Source organism: Juglans microcarpa x Juglans regia, chromosome 4S (assembly GCF_004785595.1).
Source record: "Juglans microcarpa x Juglans regia isolate MS1-56 chromosome 4S, Jm3101_v1.0, whole genome shotgun sequence".
NCBI classification, from domain to species: domain Eukaryota; kingdom Viridiplantae; phylum Streptophyta; class Magnoliopsida; order Fagales; family Juglandaceae; genus Juglans; species Juglans microcarpa x Juglans regia.
Window position 1 is genome coordinate 16,312,376 of NC_054601.1, and position 22,249 is coordinate 16,334,624.

General features: G+C 36.2%; 1 protein-coding gene across 1 annotated transcript; it reads left to right on the forward strand.

The window, feature by feature from the left end:
- Window positions 1-6,862: 6,862 nt before the first annotated feature.
- LOC121262262 (WRKY transcription factor SUSIBA2-like) lies at window positions 6,863-15,244 on the forward strand. Its single transcript, XM_041164658.1, has 5 exons — window positions 6,863-7,367; window positions 9,358-9,534; window positions 12,990-13,861; window positions 13,946-14,104; window positions 14,344-15,244. Exons 1-5 carry the CDS (start codon window positions 7,131-7,133, stop codon window positions 15,083-15,085), a joined length of 2,187 nt encoding a protein of 728 aa, XP_041020592.1. The 5' UTR covers window positions 6,863-7,130; the 3' UTR covers window positions 15,086-15,244.
- The last annotated feature ends 7,005 nt before the right edge of the window (window positions 15,245-22,249 follow it).

The window sequence follows — 22,249 nt, forward strand, 5'->3', positions numbered from 1 at the left end:
TTGGTGCAATCCACTTGGGATGAAGCTAGCAAGAGCCCAACACTCAAGATGGGCTTGAAAGAAGGAGAACCAGTTTTGATCCAATTGATTCAAGCTGTGGAAGACATGACTTAGAGATAGGGCCTATTGTTATTGGAGACTTCAAATTTGGTTAAATGATTTATTTTATTAGTTTAGAATAAGTGGGCATGAAGATGCCTGGCCCACACGTCTTATTTTCAATGAACTAGGGTTTTCAAGAAGGCCTTGTATTTTGGCCAAGGGCTTATTTGGAAAGTTACTTTTTAGGAATTAGGGTTTTAAGAGGTACTGTAGCGTTACTGTAGCCGTACTTTAGCCGCGGTACTGTAGCGCGACACTGTTCATCAGGGGCATTTTGGGTAAAAAGGGGCTTTATTTTGGCTAGGGTTTTAATTAGGTTTAGTTTAAATACTCCTTGTAGCCTCATTTGAAGGTTAGACAATATTGAATTTTATTTGTGAGTTGAGTTTTCTCCTCTTGTTCTTGATTGAACTCTTGAACTTATCAAAGGTAAATCACAACCTTTGTGGATTTCCTCCTTTGTAATCTGGGTTCTTGAGACGGATTATTCAACGGGTCTAGATTTTAATATAATCTAGGTTCTTGAAACGGGTTCTCATCGGGTCTAGATTCTCCATCCTTGACTTGATTTTTGGTTTTCTTGGGGAGTTTTCAAATTGATTGTGGGTTCAAGGGATTTCATTCCCACGGGTTCATATCATTTGGTATTCAGAGCAAGGTTTCCAATCAGGTCTTATTCTATCTTTTATTTCTTGCATATTTAATTCTAGGGCTTCATTGTTCTAGGGTTGATTACAAAAAATAAAATAGTGGAGGTTAGCAGACTTCTTCACTATTGTTAGGGTTGCTGAAATTCATTGTTCTAGGGTTTGTGTTGGCTGAAATCTCTTGTTCTAGGGGCTGCCGTATATCACTTGCCCAAGGGTTTCTGAGTTATTGTTAGGGTTTTCTCAACTGCTTATTCTTGTTTGTGATCAAATCAGTTGGTGAAAGGAAAAGAAAAGAAAAGAAAAGAAAAAAAAAAAAATTGCAGAAACGAAATGTAGGTTGCCAAAATTCTAAGGGTTTTGGGTTTGGCTGAAATTTGCATCACCTAGGGTTTCAAAATTCTAGGGTTTAATGCATATCTGAGTTTGTCAATTGCTTGGAATGTCGTTCCATTGATTCTCTTCTATTTCGTTGTCAATTCTTGTGTGCTTCAATTCAATTGCTTGATTTTTACAATTGAGTATTTCTGTTTGTGATTGAATTAGGAAAAAAGAAAAAAAGAAAAGAAAAGAAAGGAAAGGAAAAGAAAAGAAAAGAAAGGAAAAGAAAAGAAAGGAAAGGAAAAGAAAATAAAAGAAAAGAAAATTCGGAAAAAAAAAAAAAAAAAAAAAGAAGAAGAAGGAGGAGAAGAAGATAAGGAGAGGTAGCATTTAAAGGTTGCTATATAGTTACAACAAAGACAAAAAAAAATATTTGTTGATTGAGTTTTATCCTCAAAGGGGCTGAATATATATTTGTAGTTGGTATCTTGCTCTGTAATTACTCTTTCCCTCATATAAATTCTTTGAGTCCCGTGTCGTTTTATTCTTTCCTTGTTTCTTGTTTCTTGGATCTATATTACTGGTTGGAATAATACAAGGTTGTATTGTCTTGATTTAGTTCAACTAATTCTTAAAGAACTTGAGCGGGAAAACTATTGAGGTAAAAGGCAAGAGAGTGTGAGACTATTATCGGGGAAAAGCCAATTAGGAGTGAAACACGAGTGGAATGCCATTATTCGAGTGTAAACACGTAAGGGAGTGTGTGAGGTTTTTCCACTAACATTCATTTGTGCAGCACTTTACAATGTCTCATCAGAGTGGCTCTTCACCAAAGGGGATGGTAGATAACTCATCATTTGTGTTGCAATCCATGCAACAACAGTTTGAGCGGTTGAACTTGGTGTTAGGTGAAGTGAGGGATAGGATGGATCATCAAGAAGTGGTAATTAGAAATTTACAAGGCAGGAGAGATAGGAGGAGGAGTGAACCTTGTATTGAACATAACTGTAAGAATGAAGAGTATGGTGAGTCTCTTGTTGCCAGGCATGCTCTCAATATACAAATTAAGATGGATGATACAGAGAAGCAGAGCGAGAACATTTTTCATACTAGATGCCACATCAACAACAAGGTATGTAGTATGATCATTGATTTGCGGAGTTGTATTAATTTGGCTAGCACTACTTTAGTTGAGAAATTGAATTTACCTACCTTAAAACACCCTAGACCATACATGTTGCAGTGATCGAGTGATTGTGAGGAGGTTAGGGTCAATAAGCAAGTGCTAGTTACTTTTTCAATTGGAAAATACAAGGATATGGTCCTTTGTGATGTAGTGCCTATGCATGCTGGTCATATTTTGTTGGAGAAGAAGCCATGGGAGTATGATAGGAAGGTGATCCATGATGGGTTAAGGAACATGTACAGTTTTGAAAAGGATGGAAAAACAATCAAAGTTGCTCCTTTAACTCCAACACAAGTCCATGGGGACCATTTGAAACTGAAAAGTGAGGTTGCTCAAAAAAGAAAGAGTGAAAATGAGTGTGATCAAAAAAGAAAAAGTGAAAAGGAGATTGAGCTAAAAAGCAAGAGTGAAAGTGAGATTGAGAAAAAAAGAAATAGTGAGGCCAAAAACGAGAGAGAGAGTAAAATGAGAGAGATAAAAGATGAGGGTGAAGCTGAAACCTCAAGAGAAAGAGAGAATGAGTTGAAAAACAGTTGTCAGGTCGAGAGTTCAAAACAAGATGAAGGAAAAGAGAGTGACAGAAAAAAAGAGAGTGAAAAGCAAAAAGAGAGTGAAAAAGAAAAGAATTGTGGAAAGAAAAGAGAGAGTGAAGAAAGTGAGAGAAAAACAAAAAGAAAAGTGAGTTTTTATGCTAAGGCGAGTCTTAATACTAACGAACTTGACGTATCTTTGCCTAGTGTTATTGTCTTTTTGTTGCAGGGATATGAGGTCATGTTTCCTAGAGGTGTGTTTAGTGGATTGCCACCTATTAGGGAGATAGAGTACTACATTGATTTTGTGTCAGGTGCGACAATTCCTAACCGACCTTTCTTTGAAGAACATGAGTCTTTTTCACACTTGAAGGGACAAGGTAAGTTGTTGACTATAATGCATGCTAAGCGGGAGGACTGTGTTGAGACTTTTCCCCATGTATTCAAATACACACAAGGTATGGAAAATTTTGTGGTTGATGCTTTAGCAAGAAGGTACGTCCTTATCTTCATTTTAGATGTAAAATTGTTGAGACTTGAATATAATGAGGAATTGCATGCTAATGATGATGACTTTGCTAGTGTGTATGGAACATGTGAAAAAGCATCGTTTGGTAAGTTCTATAAATTAGATTGGTACTTGTTTAGAGAGAATAGATTTTGTGTGCCAACTAGTTTTATGCTTAAGTTGCTTGTGTGTGATAGACATGGTGGTTTGTTGGGTAACTTTGGTGTAAGGAAGACTTTCAATATATTGCATGAACGTTTGTGAGAGTATCATTTGCCATTCACTGATGTATTGCATGAATGTTTGTGGAAGTATCATTTGTCATTCATTAACGTGTTGCATGAAAATTTGTGGAAGTATTACTTGCCATTCATTGAGTTTGCATATAATTGGAGTAGTGCAAGAAAAACTTCAGGTGTGTTTCATGAACGTTTGTGGGAGTATCATATGCCATTCATTGAATTGCTACATGAACATTTGCGGGAGTATCATTTGCCCTTATTAGAGTGTGCATATAAAACCTTGCATTATTCTCCATTTGAGGTTGTTTATGGTTTTAATCCACTTACTCATTTACCTTTGATGGCTTTGCTTGTTGATGATAGGAGTAGCTTGGATGAACATTTTCAATTTCTTGAGAAAATTAATGAAAATACACGTGAAGTAGATCTTTCAAGTAAGTATCAAGTTTTTGCTATTTTCAATGTTACTAACATTTTTCCTTTTGATCCAGGTGGAGATTCGAGGTCGAATCATTTTGAGGAGAGGGGGAATGATGGGAACCAAGGTAGGCCTAGTCTTAAAGATCATTTGCAAATTCCAGATGGGCCAATTACAAGATCAAGGGCCAAGAAGATCAAGGAAGCAATGCACGGATTGGTGCAATCCACTTGGGATGAAGCTAGCAAGAGCCCAACACTCAAGATGGGCTTGAAAGAAGGAGAACCAGTTTTGATCCACTTGATTCAAGCTGTGGAAGACATGACTTAGAGATAGGGCCTATTGTTATTGGAGACTTCAAATTTGGTTAAATGATTTATTTTATTAGTTTAGAATAAGTGGGCTTGAAGATGCCTGGCCCACACGTCTTATTTTCAATGAACTAGGGTTTTCAAGAAGGCCTTGTATTTTGGCCAAGGGCTTATTTGGAAAGTTACTTTTTAGGAATTAGGGTTTTAAGAGGTACTGTAGCGTTACTGTAGCCGTACTTTAGCCGCGGTACTGTAGCGCGACACTGTTCATCAGGGGCATTTTGGGTGAAAAGGGGCTTTATTTTGGCTAGGGTTTTAATTAGGTTTAGTTTAAATACTCCTTGTAGCCTCATTTGAAGGTTAGACAATATTGAATTTTATTTGTGAGTTGAGTTTTCTCCTCTTGTTCTTGATTGAACTCTTGAACTTATCAAAGGTAAATCGCAACCTTTGTGGCGTTCCTCCTTTGTAATCTGGGTTCTTGAGACTGATTCTTCAACGGGTCTAGATTTTAATATAATCTAGGTTCTTGAAACGGGTTCTCATCGGGTCTAGATTGTCCATCCTTGACTTGATTTTTGGTTTTCTTGGGGAGTTTTCAAATTGATTGTGAGTTCAAGGGATTTCATTCCCGCGGGTTCATATCACCTCCATTACCAAAGGCTCAAGCTAGCACACTTCCTCTACAGAAAAATTTAGTGGAACAAACCTGTTCGAAACATATCTAAAATCTCCAAATCCAAAATCATCCACCATTTCAGAAATCCTCTCAAAAGCACTCCCCCTTCAATGTCCAGTGGCCTAACCCACGTAGATCTCGTTTCTCACGGCATCCGACGAGAGTACTCACCACTAAGCTCATCTTCATCGTTTGATTTTGGAGAAGGAAAGCTTGCCGCATGGCATTAGCTCTGCAAGCCGCAAACAAGTCCAATATAAATCTAACTCTCGCCATCAAAATTTTAAGGGATGCACGTGATTTCTTTTATCGTCTTTAAAAATACTATAGGATGAAAAAAGAGTTATGAATTTATTCTTTTGATTTCTTTACCCAAAAGTAGAACATGAGGGATCCTTCTTGTTGTAAAACTTGAACTTATGTTGAAATCTCAAAATCCAAGGATTCACTTAATAAGATTGAACTAATTATGGGTTATTTAATGTCACATTAGATCATCCGGTAAGAAAAGGAGCGATGATAAGGATACACCGACATAATTAGTAAAGTTATCAAAATTTGTATAAAATGTAGAATAGATACATCACAAAAATACACTGCATATTTTTGTTACTTAGGGTGCGAGGGAAAGGGAAACCATATATATATATACATACATACATATTATATAAGGCCTCGTTTATTTTAAAAAAAATATTCTCATTTGAGCCAAATAAGAGAAAAATATGTGTTTTGTAGAAAAACTATTTATTAAAAAACTAAATAGTAATTCATCAATCCAATAAGAAATTGAACTTACGAAAATACTGATTTTATTTTGCTTTATAATGGGATAGGAGGATGAACCCTAATAATAGTTGGCACAATATTAGAGAAGAAACATTGGATTTGAGCAGATTAATAAAGAAATATCTTAACTCATAAAATTAATGAAGATGAAGCAAAAAATAGTAAAAGTAAACTAGGACAAGAATCCTTCTCGACAAATCAGTCAAAAGAAGGATCCGAAAAAATCTTTGCCTGCAATTATAGGTACTAGATTATTCTCATGGAATAACGCAACCCACGTGCCATTCTTACCGTAAATAGTTTGTTATAGTTACGTTGAGAGCTAGATTTGTCACGTGTCATTGATTTTGGAGAGAGAAAGCTTGCCGCATGGCATTACCTCCGCAAACCGCAAATAAGTTAGATTTAAATCTTACTCTCGCCATCAAAATTTTCGGAAATGCACATAATTTCTTTTATTCTCTTTAAAAAATGTTCATAGGATGAATTAAAAAGTCGTGAATTAATTATTTTGATTTCTTTACCCAATAGTAGAACATGAAGGATCCTTCTTGTTGTAAAATTTGAACTTGGGTGGTAATTTTAAAATCGAAGGATTCACTTAATAAGATTGAACTAATTACGAGTTATTTAATGTGACATTAGATCATCTGCTAAGAAAATGAGCGATGATAGAGGTACGCCGACATAAATAGTAAAGTTACTCCCAAAATTTGCAAAAAATAATAGATATACATTACAAAACTGCACTGCATATTTTTGTTACTAGGGGGCGAGGTGGAGGAAACAATATATATATATATATGTAATATATATTATCAAGTTTGTTTTTATAATATATTTTATATCATCTTATTTAATGGTTATAAATTTTTTTAAATCTATATAAAATAAAATAAATAATTTAATTTTATTAAATTTTAAAATAATAATAATAATAATAAATATATATTTTAATCATATATTATTTATATTTTAACTTTTATTTTAATTCATTTTGAAAATAAACGAGTTTCAAATTTTGGTAGCTCAACCAAAATATTTCGGAAAAATAAAATATATAAAAATAAGAATATATATATATATATATATATATTTATATTTTATCCCGGATTCGAGAAAGAAAAAAAGAGTAGTATTTTATGAGGCTTGCCCACAACATAAACTTGCACACGTAGAACCTCCCTCAACGTAAGAGCCTATGTCAGTTCAGTTCAAACGATTATGAAACCGTTCACTCTGACTCTCAATTCCATGGCATGAATCTGGACGCAAAGTCGTGATCCTTCTCATTAACGAGACTCGGACTCTCAGCTGCATCTTCAGTTCTATAGCTGAAACCCAAACCCGATTGGACGCCGCAAAATTCAACAACCGATTCACCCGCTCGCTCGGCTATGGAAGTCGAGGATGTCAAAGCCATAGCCGGGGGTTCTTCTTCTTTGGAATGGAACCCCAGTAAGAGCATTGCGGAGAGGCGGGCGGCCAAGTGCGGTTTCAATGCTAAGTGTCTTAAAACGGCGCTGTTTCGAACCGCGAGCCCCTTGGCTTCTCCGGCGGCGAGGCTAACTATTCCCGCCGGGATTAGCCCCACCGCCTTGCTTGACTCCCCCATCATGCTACCAAACATCCGGGTTCTCTCTATTTTCCTTTATTTCTTTCTAATTTGTTTATTCATTTTTGTTTTTGTTTTTTCCATTTTGTTGTAAAAGCATTTTCTCTCTCTCTCTTAAAAAATCATTTTCCAATATATAGTGAGTCGTGACAATATTTTTTGAGTAAAAGTACGTTTTATTTGTAAATTTTAAAAAATTGTAATGATTAAATAATGATTAGTTAAAATAATTGAAAATTTAAAATTAAGGAAGTGATTGTAATGAATGATATTTAGATATTGTGATGTGATGAAATGAGAGAAATTGAAATTATTTGTAAAACTAAAGGGTGCTTAGTAATTGCATGGTGAAAAGGATCAATATGTTAGAGCATTCTCAAAAATAATCAAAGCCAAATTCAAGTTTTAGTTAATATGATATGAATTTGCTTTTGTTAATTTCATTTACATTCAATATTTATTTTTATATAATAATAAAATAATATTAATTGAACTTTTTTAATTTTAAATTTATTTAATTTTATCATACCATATTTATAATAATATTATAGCCCTCAAAAAACTTCTTGTACCCAAAAAATCCAAGCCAACATTATAACTACATTATATTAAACTCAACATCACCCTTCCCAAATCAAGTATATCTTCTATCAAAAAGTTGTGAAGCTAAAATAATAATAAAATATTATTAATTTAATAATATTTTTTTTCTAAGTTATTTTTACTGTTAGTTTTTTTTTTTCCTAAATTAAGAGTTAGAGGGAAATATTAATGTTCTACCATTAATTGGAAGAGAACACTGTGGGAACTGGAATTTGGGTTTCTCTTGTATGCTTCAGATGTACTAAGATTGCACTATTTTGTTTCTTTTGATTCTTTCTATGTAAGGTTCTCTCAAGAAACTGCTGTAATTCTAGCTATTCACTAGCAATCACAACCAAAACACAAGAAGGAATATTCAGATCAAGAAAGGAACAAGCAAGATTCCATTATGAAACTTGCGGAGAATCTTCGAGGGATTCTCAATCTCCAAACACTATTCTTTCAAATGATCAATCAACAAAATCAAAAGCTCCCCCAGCACTGCTTATATACACGCAGGCTGAGATGAAGGAATCCAAAACGCTAACAACAAAAGATAAAACGCAACTATCAAAAACTACAACATTCAAAACGCCCCGTTTCATTAAACTTCATCCATGAAATGCAGCTGCTTGCACTTCGAACGACACCTCCACATTAAGCCTCAAAACTCCCCGTTTCATTAAAGCCCCCATTCTGTTAATACCGTTATTACTCCCTCAAATCCCTCCTGCACGCAACTGCTTCAGCCTTCATAAGAACACTACAGTTCTTCAAGGCCAGCCACAAGGCACCCGTGACATTCTATTATTTCTCAAAATGAAAGATGAGAAAAATGAAGGAAAATGTGAAAGAACTCTGAAATCAGGTTACAAGTTTTGGTTTCTCTATTCATACAATTTTTCATTTCTGGATGTCTGCAGATGGTGCATCTTTATTTAAATTATTTCTTAGTCCTAATTTTATAAGCTGAAAACACAGAGTTTCAGTTTCTGCATGAGTTATCTCGGTTTGCTTTTGTGGACCTGTTGATCTTGGTATTTAATAAATGTTGCTTGCATGAAATGTTGTGATACACTTGGTGGTGAAGATTTTATTTCATCTTTACTGGTCTCCGAGAGCCAATCCACATTTTATTAGTTTTTTTCGGGCCAAATATTTTGCATTGCATTCATTGGCTTTTGAGTATTGATCTAGAAGACACAATGAGTAAATAAAATTACGGAAACAGAAACCAAATAAACACTGGGGGTACTTGAAGTTACAAATGCAGAAATTGCTCCCCCCTCCCCCACCCAAAAAAAAAAAAAAAAAAAATCATAATTTAACTGTTATTTAGATCAGTCTGTCAATGTCAATTTGTTGCTTGGCATTCTTATGACCCGTTCAAATTTTGTTTTTAATTTTTGAATGATTTATTCTTCTAGGCACCGCATTCTCCAACCACTGGAACTTTTCCATTGCCTCCTCTCAGCCATGAAAGTTTGATGCTGAGTTCGGTGGCTGCTGAATATGGGGATAGGGGCAGTGATGTTGGCTCCCTCAAATTCGTACCGTATGAGAATCCTGATTCTTTGTCTGGCTTTTATGGATTTATAGATCAGGTAGATTATCTACTTTTGTTACTATTATATTTTTTCGATGTCATAGATTATGGATTCATATGGTCAAAATGTTAGACATAAAACGATTGAATGTAGTTTTGTATTGTATGCATAACTCTAATACTCCCTCCCACTTATAATGGGTGGCTTAATCTGCATTTTTCAATTATCCAATAATGTATTTCCACATCCAAAAGTCAGAACCTTTTTTTTTTTTTTTTTTTTTTTTTTTTTTTTTTTTTCTGGCAAGCACCTAGTCCTTAATGTCCACAATAAGTTACAATTTGGTCCCTAACGTATTAGAAGTCGCAACAAAATCCCTTGGTTATTTAAATCGTCTCAATTAAGTCCCTCAATTATATGAATTACTGGAGGGAGAGAAATTTCTCAAATACAGTAATTGAATTGCCACTTGTGAGAGGCACATTTTCTTTTAATAGGATTTCTTGTGTTAGTCCACCATTATATTATTCCCCTTTAACATCTAAAAATTCCCCTTTGTTAATCTAACACTGTGAATCCTATTAAAAACATGCGCCTCTCACATGCTCAGAGGACAAATGACAATTTAATAAATTGGATTTGATGAAGTTGGGATAAAATATTTGTTCTTAGCATAATAAAGTCCTCTAAACCTTATTAACCCAAATAGATGACGTTTCATGTGAAAGATTTTACAATTGGAAGTCTACATATTCAATTAGTTCCTGTAAGTTTAAAATATGCAAATTCTATCTTATTAGGATCCAATACAATGTTATAAGAAGAATTTTGTGGAGCTTCAGTAGCAGATCATCACTAATTTGTGCCAGATCTTCTATTGCTGAGGGACGCCATTTACTGTTATTAATGAGGCTGACAGAAGAACCTAATTAGGATAATTTGAGTTATTCAGGGACTTGATTGTGACATTTTAGATTTTAAGGACCAAAATCAGAAATTATTAAATTTATGGCACCAAAGTAAGTGTTTACCTTAAGTTGAAACATTGATTATTGTACTTTCCTGCCATACCCTTAGCAATACTACTTGATAATTTCTTCTAAGGGAAATTTTGAAATGTTAATTTCTTTTAAAGATTTGAATGTTAAAAATTGATAGCTTTTCCTTGAAATTTTGGAAGATCCTATTTTGGGTAGGAGGGTTTGTGGTAGTAGTTTTTACAATTGCAACATTGTGTGTTGACTCTATGAATACTCAATTGTATTTTAGGTTTGGTATACAATCCTAGGGCTACTTATATGTGAATATTTGTGTGAAGCACTAAAGAGTTACTAATATGGTACTCTCTAGTCTGAAAACATTCCTCTTTCCTCCCCATCCTCCTTTTATTGGAAGTATCTTCCTCTATCTTCAAGTTATAAGTGATCTTCTGGAAACCAGCTTGGAGGTAACCAGAGTTTAAGGCAATCCTACATCAGTTTGAGGTAACTAGCTTTATCTTATACTTCGCATGTCCCTCTAGATCCATAAGTCTTGTTTCTAGTAATCATTTGTGGCTCTAGTGGAAGAACCTGTACCGAGTGCCCATTTTTTAAGTAGACTTGGATAAAATGTGGAGAATGGACGAGGTCTAGTAATTGTGCTGATACAACTCTAGTAGGTAACAACTTAAGTACAGAGGCAGTGTACTAAAGAAGCCTCCATTCCCCTTAGATTGCACTTTTTGTTTTATGATTTCTTGAATGTATCTTCAATTACTTGCCATAGCATTGACTCTTATTCTGTTGGTAAATCTAGACATAATATTTTCCAAAAACTTGTTCAATGCCCATGGAGTTAATGCTTGACTGTTCTTTTAGCTATTATTCTGCGTTAGAAATCAGTGAGCAATTATATTGATTGCTTATTGTGGGATGTTCAACATTTCTGGTTGATATGCTTGAACCTCTGGAATGGCTAACCAACCTGGCTCCTGGGTTTCAAGACTGCACTTGAAGAGACCTGGCATGCATAACAGATATTGTTCTGCACAATAAAGTTCTGTTAGAAGAAGAAGAAAATTCAGAAACTTGTTTTACATTTTTTTTTTTAATTTGTAAACAAAAACTACTAATTGGATTTTATTTGAAAGTAGGCTTTTTTTTAGAGTACAGTCTGGTTTGGATAGTAAGTTGAGATGAGAGAAGTTGAGACGGTTTGTAAATAGTAGTGAGATAGTTTGTGAATAGTAGTTAAAATGTTTTATGGGGTTTTGGGAAATGTGAGAGAAAATGTTGAATAAAAATATTATAAAGTTAAAATATTGTTAGAACATAATTTTTTAATATTATTTTGGTTTTGGAATTTGAAAAAGTTGAATTTTTTTTTTTTTGTGTTTTGTTTGGAAGTTTGGGAAAGTTGTAATAATTAGATAATGATTGGATAAAAAAATTGAAAATTTGAAATTGAAAAGTGTTTGTGTGTGTGGTGTTTGAATATTGAGATGAGATGCGAAGAGATGAAAGCATCTCCCTATCCAAACCAGGCCTAAATTTCTGTAGGGAGTTTTTTTGCAAACGTGTATGGTAATGTATTTCTGCAATGTTTTTATTATTAGCTTTTTAAATCCGATTGTTGAAAACTGTTTTTTGGTAATAGGAATTACAGATGAAGAGGCAATACTTCTGCATCTGCAATATTTTCTGGTAAAAGAATTGCCAGATGTAGGAATACTTGACATAGGCTAATGGTTCAAATTTGGCTGGGAAAGAATCAAATATGATGAGCTTAAGCTGCCGGTTATTTTATGGATTTGGGGATTGCTAGCTTGTGACCATGTCTAGTTCTCCATTTTAAGAAAGGAAAATTAGTTTCATCAAATGGACAAGAAGAAAGATATCTTTTAGTCGTGAGATCTGGTAGATCATCCTAATCATCATTGCTAGGATTCTCTAGTATCCTGACTTGGTTCAGGGTTGGAAGGATTAATGCTTTTCAGCAGAGTGATCAAAGCATTGGGAAAGTTAAACTGATTTTGACTCCCTATCAGATGTTAACATGATGGATGAGAGAAAATGAAGTTATTTATTTCTTGTTTAGCTTTGGACTTCCACCCAGTGGACTAGCTGTGTTTTAGTCATGCTTGAAGTTTGTATTCAAAGAGTGTTATAGAAAATGTAAACCTAAAAAATGATTACTAAATTATTCAAAGAAGTTACTTTTCCATGTTATTAATCGTTCAATATTGATGGATAGCATGTAAAAGCCCATGCACTTTTTTTCTCTTTGGATTATAAGATAAGTAAATTTCTAATTCAAGCTTCTCTTTTCATCTCAGTTCTTAGTTTATAGGCACATGCTATTCATGCCCATCCTTACATGAGTTTGTCTCTGTTATGGTCAATATTACCAAGTTTTACTTTTAATTGGTATTCCAGCAGGAAGATTCATTATGACACCTTTCTAGACACAATGTTCATATGTATTTATATGTTTGGGCTAATTATATTTCTATCCCGTGCAATTTTGCTTAGAATGCTGATGTTGACAATAACGCACTTGAGTCAGTGCCAACACAAATGGATTTTGAATTCCCAGCAGAACTCCCAAAAGCAGATACCATAGACGACTGTGCAATGGGTTTATCCACTAATGGGAAAGTGTTAAAAAACATGGTTATGAATGCCAAATGCAAGGACTTGTCCATTCATCACTCTGAAGTAGCCAGCGATCAAAAGTCTCTTCTGAAAGAACCTATTCATGGAGAGGATGTTGGGGCAAATCATCTTCTGGAAGGAGACTTGAAAGGGTCATATCCTTCTACAGGAGTGTTAAGGGCATCAGAAGATGGATACAATTGGAGAAAGTATGGGCAGAAACAGGTAAAAGGTAGTGAATATCCAAGAAGTTACTATAAATGCACACATTCAAATTGTCAGGTGAAAAAAAAGGTGGAGCGATCCCATGATGGTCAAATAACAGAAATCGTCTATAAGGGTACTCATAATCATGCAAAACCTCAGCCTAACCGCCGAGCATCTATCGGTTCCACATTTTCAATCGATGAAACATCAGAGATGGGTGAAGACAGTGGAACCTGTATCAAATCTGAAGGCGGATCAGTCTGGAGGAATATTCAGTTGGGTTCGAAGGATGTTAAATTTGGCTCTGATTGGAGGGCTAATGGGATGGAAGGGACGTCCTCAGCATCTGTTCTATTGGAGTTTTCAGATCCATTATCAACTGCACAAAGGAAATCTGTAGGAGTATTTGAATCAGGTGAAACTCCAGAGCTTTCATCTAGACTTGGTAGTCATGATGATGATGATAATGAAGATGAGGCCGCACAGGGAAGCATATCCCTTGAAGATGATGCTGATGTCGATGAGTCCGAGTCAAAAAGAATGTATTATACCATGCTTAATGGCTTCTATACAGGCCACCACAGCTGCAACACTAGTTCATAATGCACATTTATTTTTCATTACAGGAAGACAGAGAACTGCTTGATTGAAACAAATTTGGCATCCAGGGCTGTCCGCGAACCAAGAGTAGTTGTCCAAATAGAGAGTGAAGTAGACATACTTGATGATGGTTATCGCTGGCGGAAATATGGGCAAAAAGTTGTCAAAGGAAATCCAAACCCTAGGTACCACACACACACACACACACACACTCTTTTCTTCCATTGGAATAGAAATCCTCGTCGGAGTGATTGGTAGTTTTGTGGTGTTTCTTCAGGTTGCATACTTGCCATGCTTCCATTTTTTTTTAAGGAGTTACATTTTTTTGGTATAAAGCCTATTCTCCATGTTGGCAAGATACAAGCTCTTTCTTACATTTAATTTTCATATATGCATTTAAATCTTTTTTGTCTTATGCCTACAGGAGCTACTACAAATGCACAAGCGCCGGATGTTCTGTGCGGAAGCATGTGGAAAGGGCCTCTCACGATATTAAATGTGTAATCACAACATATGAGGGAAAACACAACCATGAAGTGCCTGTAGCCAGAAATGGGGGCCAAATAAATTCAAGCGGTGCTAATGCATATCCAGCAGCTACTAATGCTCAATCTACCCTTACACTTGCCAGAAACATGAATGTTTCAGAACGTGAAACACACGTTCAAGATCTTGCACCACATTTTGTTAGGAAACCTGAATTCGGTAATGACCAACCCAGACCCAGTTTCCTCGGAAACTTTAATAATGACATGAAATTTGGGGCTACCCCAATTTATCAAATGAAGTTTCCCTCCTTACAAAACACCATCTCTTATGCCTCTCTTGGTCTGAATTCTAACTGCACTTTTAACCTTCAATCCTATCCCTTTGTAGTCCCCGACTTCCCAATTTCGCTGCCATTGGAACTTCCCAATGCAGGGAATCTTACTCTAGCTGGTCTTGATTTTAATGTTGGAAAACCAGTTGGTCCAGTTCAGTCTTTCCGTTCAGGGCAGCAGCTGAAGGAAAATGATGCAAGGTTTCTCAGGCCAAAGCAGGAGCAAAATGATGATAACCTTTACGATGCCTGCCTGGCCACAGTTGATCATGGAAACGCGTCGTCATCCTCCTCCTCATCATCGTCTTCTATTTATCACCGGGTCATTGGAAGTTTCTCATCTTGAAAATTTTGGTTTGCTTGTGTAGTGGTCGGCAATAGCTTGGAACTTTGCTTTCCTCTTTGTAGTGATTGAAGGTGACAATGCATCGCCTATTCATAAGTTATTTTTTCATAAACATCATTGAGAAAAAATGTTCATACAAGCTGCGTACAATCTCTCTAACTAGTGCTTCATAGTTCTTTATTTGTCAATACGAACTTGTATAAACATTTTTAACAAAGCATAGACAATTATCCTGGTCTTTTCCGCCAAGTGACTTATACCGTCTACCATCCAACATCTTGGTGAGTTTCTTCTGATTGTCTGCTTGCCGGCAAGGGTGGTCACCCTGGTCCAGAACTGGGTTTCAAACCGGGGTTGGGTTCGGGCCAGGGTTAGCTCGGGTTATGACCCTAGCTAATACACAGGTGAAACTGAGATATCTTTTTTAAAAATTTTATAAAAGCCTCTATTTTGTTAAAGTTTTTCCAAGAAAAAAACGATGTTGAAAAGGATATATATATTTTTTATATATAAAAGTCTATTTTATTAAAAAAAATTCAAGAAGTCATGTTGCATAATACTAAATTGAACATTGTCCACAACAATAAAAATATATCAAAATGGAAAACTAAATTTTAGGCAAAAAATAACTAAAGATAGAAACAACTAATTACCTTTTAATTAAATGCATTTAAAACAAAAGAAAAAAAAAATCCAATATTTATCATGTAAAATGTATGTAACACATAATGCAATCCAATATTTATACTTTACACTAAAAACTACAAAATTACAATATATGAGTTACAAAATCAGTAGAATGGTCTTCCATAAATGATTTAATCTCGCACCACGTAGCAATTTCAAGTGAGCAAAGAGAGACATTTAGCCGTATAATCCATTGTTGATTCCTGTGGCCAAGAAATCCAGCCAAGTTTGAGCATTCTTTAATTCTGCCATCATAGACTGAAACAGGAAAGATAACAGGGTCAATACATTGCTTTAATATTCAAACTTCAATACGCAACAGCGAAGATGAACTAAGCTCACAACGCATGGTAGTGCTAACCTGCAATCGGGCTTGTTGGAAAATCAAACGCCATAGCATTAGCAGCAAGGGGATGTCTATTTTATCATATTCTAAATCACATGCACGTAGTATTTGACACATTTTAGAATCAAAACGTAAATATTGAAAGAAGATACATAAATGGCATTTATCTTACTTAATTAGCTAGTTAATTCTACAGAGAAAAAGGAAAGAAGACAAATAATAATATTGGAGATTTCGGGGTAGAATTTGTTAGCTTTTGCAGCAGCTTTACCAGTGCTTACTCCAAGATATGCAGCCAAAGTTTGGATTATAAGTCCAAAGATCAATCCAATGAGTACAAACCACAGTAGTCGAAAATTCCAAATAGCACAAACATGCATATATGCTTAAGTACTATGCCTCTCCTGTGAGCTGAATTAATTTTCCCTCACAATTGCCCAGGCCAAGGTAAGCTAAAGAAACAAGGAATTCAGGGCCTACATATGATATAAACTTTCTCCATCCACATTTCTGAACATAAAAAAGAATCACAAAAGTACAATCATTGTACTGAGCAGATGTTAATGCCTTTAACTAAAGAATAATACTAGTATGCCTAATCATTTTACCCCCTCATTTTGACCGCTCTTTTCTTTTTTTTTTTCTAAATATATATTTTTTGCTCACTGATTAAAGAAGTGACTATTGTGTATTGGTATTTTTTTTAAAATGTTTAAAGATGTTTAAAAAATATGAAAAAGAAAAAATTAAAAAAACTAAAAAAATGGTTTTGACTAGGGGCACGCCCAATGGTCACTATTGGGCGGCACCCTAGCAGTACTCTATTTACAATGGTCTGGCAAATTTAATTTATTGTACTATATATATATCTGAAATAGCCAGATTTTTGGTATGGAGGGTTTAGCATTCTTACGAAATCATTCATACTGCAGTCCAAGTTGTAATAGATGTAATACCTTGACCTTTATGGTATGTATGCCCCATTCCCCGGCCAATCGGAGCCCCTATTTTTTTACTACTTTGTCCTTGCTTAGAACTGAACAAATTGAATTCAAAGTGGCAAAGTTATGACGTCAGATTTTTTTGCTCGCAGGCGTTCAATGGTACTACCACGACCTTATGGTATGTATGTCTTATCACTGGGCCAATCGGAGAATGTCTTATTTTCACCACTTTGCTATTTGCTTTGTAGAAAACCAATTGAGTGTAAAGTGACGAAGTTATGAGGCATCTATACCCCATCCCCGGGCCAATCGAAGCACCTTTTATTTTTACTACTTTCCCTTGCTTAGTAGAAAGCCAATTGAGTGCAAAGGGGCAAAGTTTTGAGGTTGGAGTTTTTCAATCATGGGCTTCCCATGGTAATACTATGACCTTATGGTATGTATGGCCCATCCCCAGGCAAATCGAAGCACCTATTATTTTGACCATTTTTGCCCTTGCTTAGTAGAGAACTAATTGAGTGCCAACTGCCAAAGTTATGAAGTTGGAGTTTTTCGCTCGCAGGCTTTCCATGGTACTGCCATGACCTTATGGTATGTATGCCCCATTCCCAAGCCAATCGGAGCACCTCTTATTTTTACCACTTTGCCCTTGCTTAGAAGAGAACAAATTGAGTCCAAAGTTATGACGTCAGAGTTTTTGCTCGCAGGCGTTCATGGGTACTACCACAACATTATGGTATATATGCCTCATCACAGAGCCAATTGGAGAACGTCTTATTTTTACCACTTTGCGAAGGCTAAGTGAGTGCCAACTGCCATAATTATGAGGTTGGAGTTTTTCGCTCACAGGCTTTTCATGGTACTACCATGACCTTATGGTATGTATGCCCCATTCCCAGGCCAACCGAGCCACCTCTTATTTTTACCACTTTGCCCATGCTTAGAAGAGAACAAATTGAGTCTAAAGTTTTGACGTCAGATTTTTTTGCTTGCAGGCATTCATGGGTACAACCACAACCTTATGGTATGTATGCCTCATCACCAGGCCAATCGGGAAACGTCTTCTTTTTACCACTTTGGGAATGCTTAGTGAGAGCCAACTGCCATAATTATGAGGTTGGAGTTTTTCGTTCGCGGGCTTCACATGGGTACTACCACAAGGTCATAGGAGTACCGTAGGATGCACGCTAGCAAAAATCTCGAACCTCTTATTTTTGCCACTTTGCCCTCAATTGGTTTCCAACTAAACAAGAGAAAAATGGTAAAAATAAGAGTTGCTCCGATTCGTCCCGGGTTGGGGCATACTTACTCTAAGGTCAAGGTAGTACCATCGGATGCCCACGAGCAAGAAACTCCAATCTCTTATTTTTGCCACTTTGCCCTCAAATGGTTCTATAGAAAGCATGGGCAAAGTGGTAAAAATAAGAGTTACTCCGATTTGCCCCGAGTTGTGGCATACTTACAAGAAGGTCATGCTAGTACCAACGGATGCTCGCGAGCAAGAAACTCCAACCTCTTATTTTTGCCACTTTGCCCTCAATTGATTTCATAGAAAGCATGGGCAAAGTGGTAAAAATAAGAGTTGCTGCGACTCGCCCTGGTTTGGGGCATACTTCCCCTAAGGTCATGGTAGTACCATAGGATGCCCACGAGCAAAAAACTCCAACCTCTTATTTTTGCCACTTTACCCTCAATTGGTTCCCTACAAAGTATGGGCAAAGTGGTAAAAATAAGAGTTGCTCCGATTTGCCCCAAATTGGGGCATACTTACCCTAGCGTCATGCTAGTACCATAGGATGCCCGCGAGCAAAAAACTCCAACATCTTATTTTTGCCACTTTGCCCTCAATTGGTTTCCTACAAAACATGGGCAAAGTGGTAAAAATAAGAGTTGCTGCGACTCACACAGATTTGGGGCATACTTATGCTAAGGTCATGGTAGTACCATAGGATGCCCGCGAGCAATAAACTCCAACCTCTTATTTTTGCCACTTTGCCCTCAATTGGTTCTATCGAAAATATGGGCAAAGTGGTAAAAATAAGAGTTGCTCCGATTCGCCCCGAGTTGGGGCATACTTACCACAAGGTCATGGGCGTACCATAGGATGCCTGCGAGCAAAAAACTCCGACTTCTTATTTTTGCCACTTTGCCCTCAATTGGTTTCCAACAAAATAAGGGCAAAGTGGTAAAAATAAGAGCTGCTCCAATTCGCCCCGAGTTGGGGCTTACTTACCATAAGGTCTTGGTAGTACTATAGGATGCTAGCGAGCAAAAGACTCCAACCTCTTATTTTTGCCACTTTGCACTCAATTGGTTTCCTACAATGCATGGGCAAAGTGGTATAAATAAGAGTTGCTCCGATTCGCCTCGGGTTAGGGTATACTTATCCTAACGTCTTGGTAGTACCATAGGATGCCCGCGAGTAAGAAAATTCAACCTCTTAGTTTTGCCACTTTGCCCCTAATTGGTTTCCTACAAAGCGTAGGCAAAGTGGTAAAAATAAGAGTTGCTCCTATTCGCCCCGGGTTGGGGCGTATTTACCATAAGGTCATGGTAGTACCATAGGATGCCCGGGAGCAAGAAAATCCAACCTCTTATGTTTGCCACTTTGCCCCCAATTGGTTTCCTACGAAGCGTAGGCAAAGTGGTAAAAATAGGAGTTGCTCCTATTCACCCCGGGTTGGGGCGTACTTACCATTAGGTCATGGTAGTATCATAGGATGCCCGCGAGCAAAAATCTCCAATCTCTTATTTTTGCCACTTTACCCTCAATTGGTTTCCAATAAAACAAGGGCAAAGTGGTAAAAATAAGAGCTGCTCCAATTCGCCTTGAGTTGGGATATACTTACCCTAACGTCTTGGTAGTACCATATGAAATTACCCAAGTACCCCTGTGATGTAGCGGAAATATCTACCAATTCACTCAACAAATTGGTTAGTATTCAAGCATGCAATTAATTTAATAATAATATAAAATAAATAAATTGCATAACACTAAGATTGGTATCGAAGGGAAACCCTTTAAAGAACTCTTTAAAGGTAAAACCTTACGGGGCAGCCAAACCCAGGAAAGTCAATCTTATTATTTTAAAATCAATTACAAGTACTCATGAATTACAAAACCTTTGCAACTTGACTCTCTTACTTGCTCAGACAAACGACCCGTTTGTCTTCTACCGCAGTAGCAGCCAGAACCTCCGGCGATCTTCAAATATTGCCTTTCCTCCTAGAACTCTAGGGGCTGAAGTCTAAGCACACGATCCTCCATGCTCAAAACACAATCACACTCAAAGAGAGATCACAAATATGAAAATTCACTAAGAAATTTTCTCACCAAAATAATGCACTAGAAATTGCTCTAGAAAATATGTAAATCTGAATATCTATGGATCCTAACCAGTAGGATCCTTTAAATAAACAAACTAAAAAGAGTTTCAGTTTCAGTAGGATTCTGCTGACGTATAGAATCTGTCACGAAGATGTCTCCTGACGGATTGCTGACATGTCGCGATAACTCTTCTTTGTAGTTACTGAACTGTATTCAACTTCTGTTCTGGCTAATTGCAGATCTTTTTGAATTCGAATTTCATGTTGCTAACTTATCTAACCAACCTTAAAGACTCATAGATAAACTTAATGTTGTTTAAAATAAAGTCAACAATTATTTTACATTCATTCAAATTCAAACTTATTGATAAGATAAACTCTATCATTTTAGTCACCTAATCTTATACAAACTTATCAACTTAGTTACCTAGTTATAGCCAAACTTTACATCTATAATCTCCCCCTTTGGCAGATTGGTGACAAAGTCAACTTGAGGAATGTCTTGCATCTACAATCTCCCCCTTTGGCGGATTGGTGACAAAACCAACTTGATGAATGTAAAATGTACCTGAGACAAACACAACCAATAGACCAAGATCTCGTGAAGCATCATTAACTAATATTAGAAGTTCAGTTCAAACCATCATTAACTAATATTAACTAACATCATTTATCTCCCCCTCAACAAATTCATTTCAGTAGCAAATTCTTCAACTCACCCTCAACAACACACTACTCAAACTCCCCCTAAAATTCACAATACCAAAATATTTTAATTTGCTCTAATACTCCCCCTTTTTGTCACTAATCTGACAATACCCATAAGAGAATTAATACCACTTATGTGTGTCGAGATGAAAAAAAAAACTAAGAAAGTCATGATAAAAAACTCCCATGTGTCTCAACTTCTCATGGATAAAATGCACCTGATGTATGAGCATGAATGTATGTCAAGCAATGAGCAAATGATTGAGACAACTTGGTTGAGACAAAAAATCAAACACTTGGTATGCACTGAGATAAAACTAAAATGTATAATCACACAACTCACAAAAAATTGTCCTCAATACATTAATAAAATACTCTCATATCAGTAGTCAAAGAAACGGTTATTCATCTCAAACAATTAGATCAATCTAGCCTCCACATAGGCAATACCCACATACAAATTTTCCATAAATGCATACCGAACCCTAGAACATGAGTATTTCGAACACCAAAAGAGACTTACCTTGATTTGGAAGAGGAGAAAAGGAAGATAAGTTTGTGTGTTCTTGATTCCAAGAGAATTGATATGAACTCCACCAACAACTGTGATGGAACCCGATAACAATGATGGCTTGGAACCCCAAGATCGTATAGACAAGATTTGTTGAGCCTTGACCAGTCACCCAACTAGATGAAAACCAAGACTACGAAGGATTGAAACGCCACACCAAGAAATCTTAAGAGTCTCTCTAGAATCAAGGTGATAAGTTTGGAGCTTGAATGCCACAAGATTAACTTGATAAGTTCAAAGAGTTCTTTGAAGAACCAAGAGGAACACAAGACCTCACATAGACAATAAGCTTTTGAAATTCCAAATCTGATAATAAAACTCGAAATGCCCTTCTATATACTTGGAACAACCCTCCAAGAATAGGAAAAGTCATAACTACAGCTTTAAAAACAACACAAATATTAACATAAACATGCCTCACGTTTTTTTGGGCCTCTTGGACTTCTAGAGGCAGCCAAAAAAAAACTAAATGACTAGATTTAATGTATTTAACATACCCAGCCAAGACCTTGTTCATTCTCCTATTTAATATCCTTGAAACTCAATAAATTCACTTCCTTTAATGGTCAGACCATGCATCA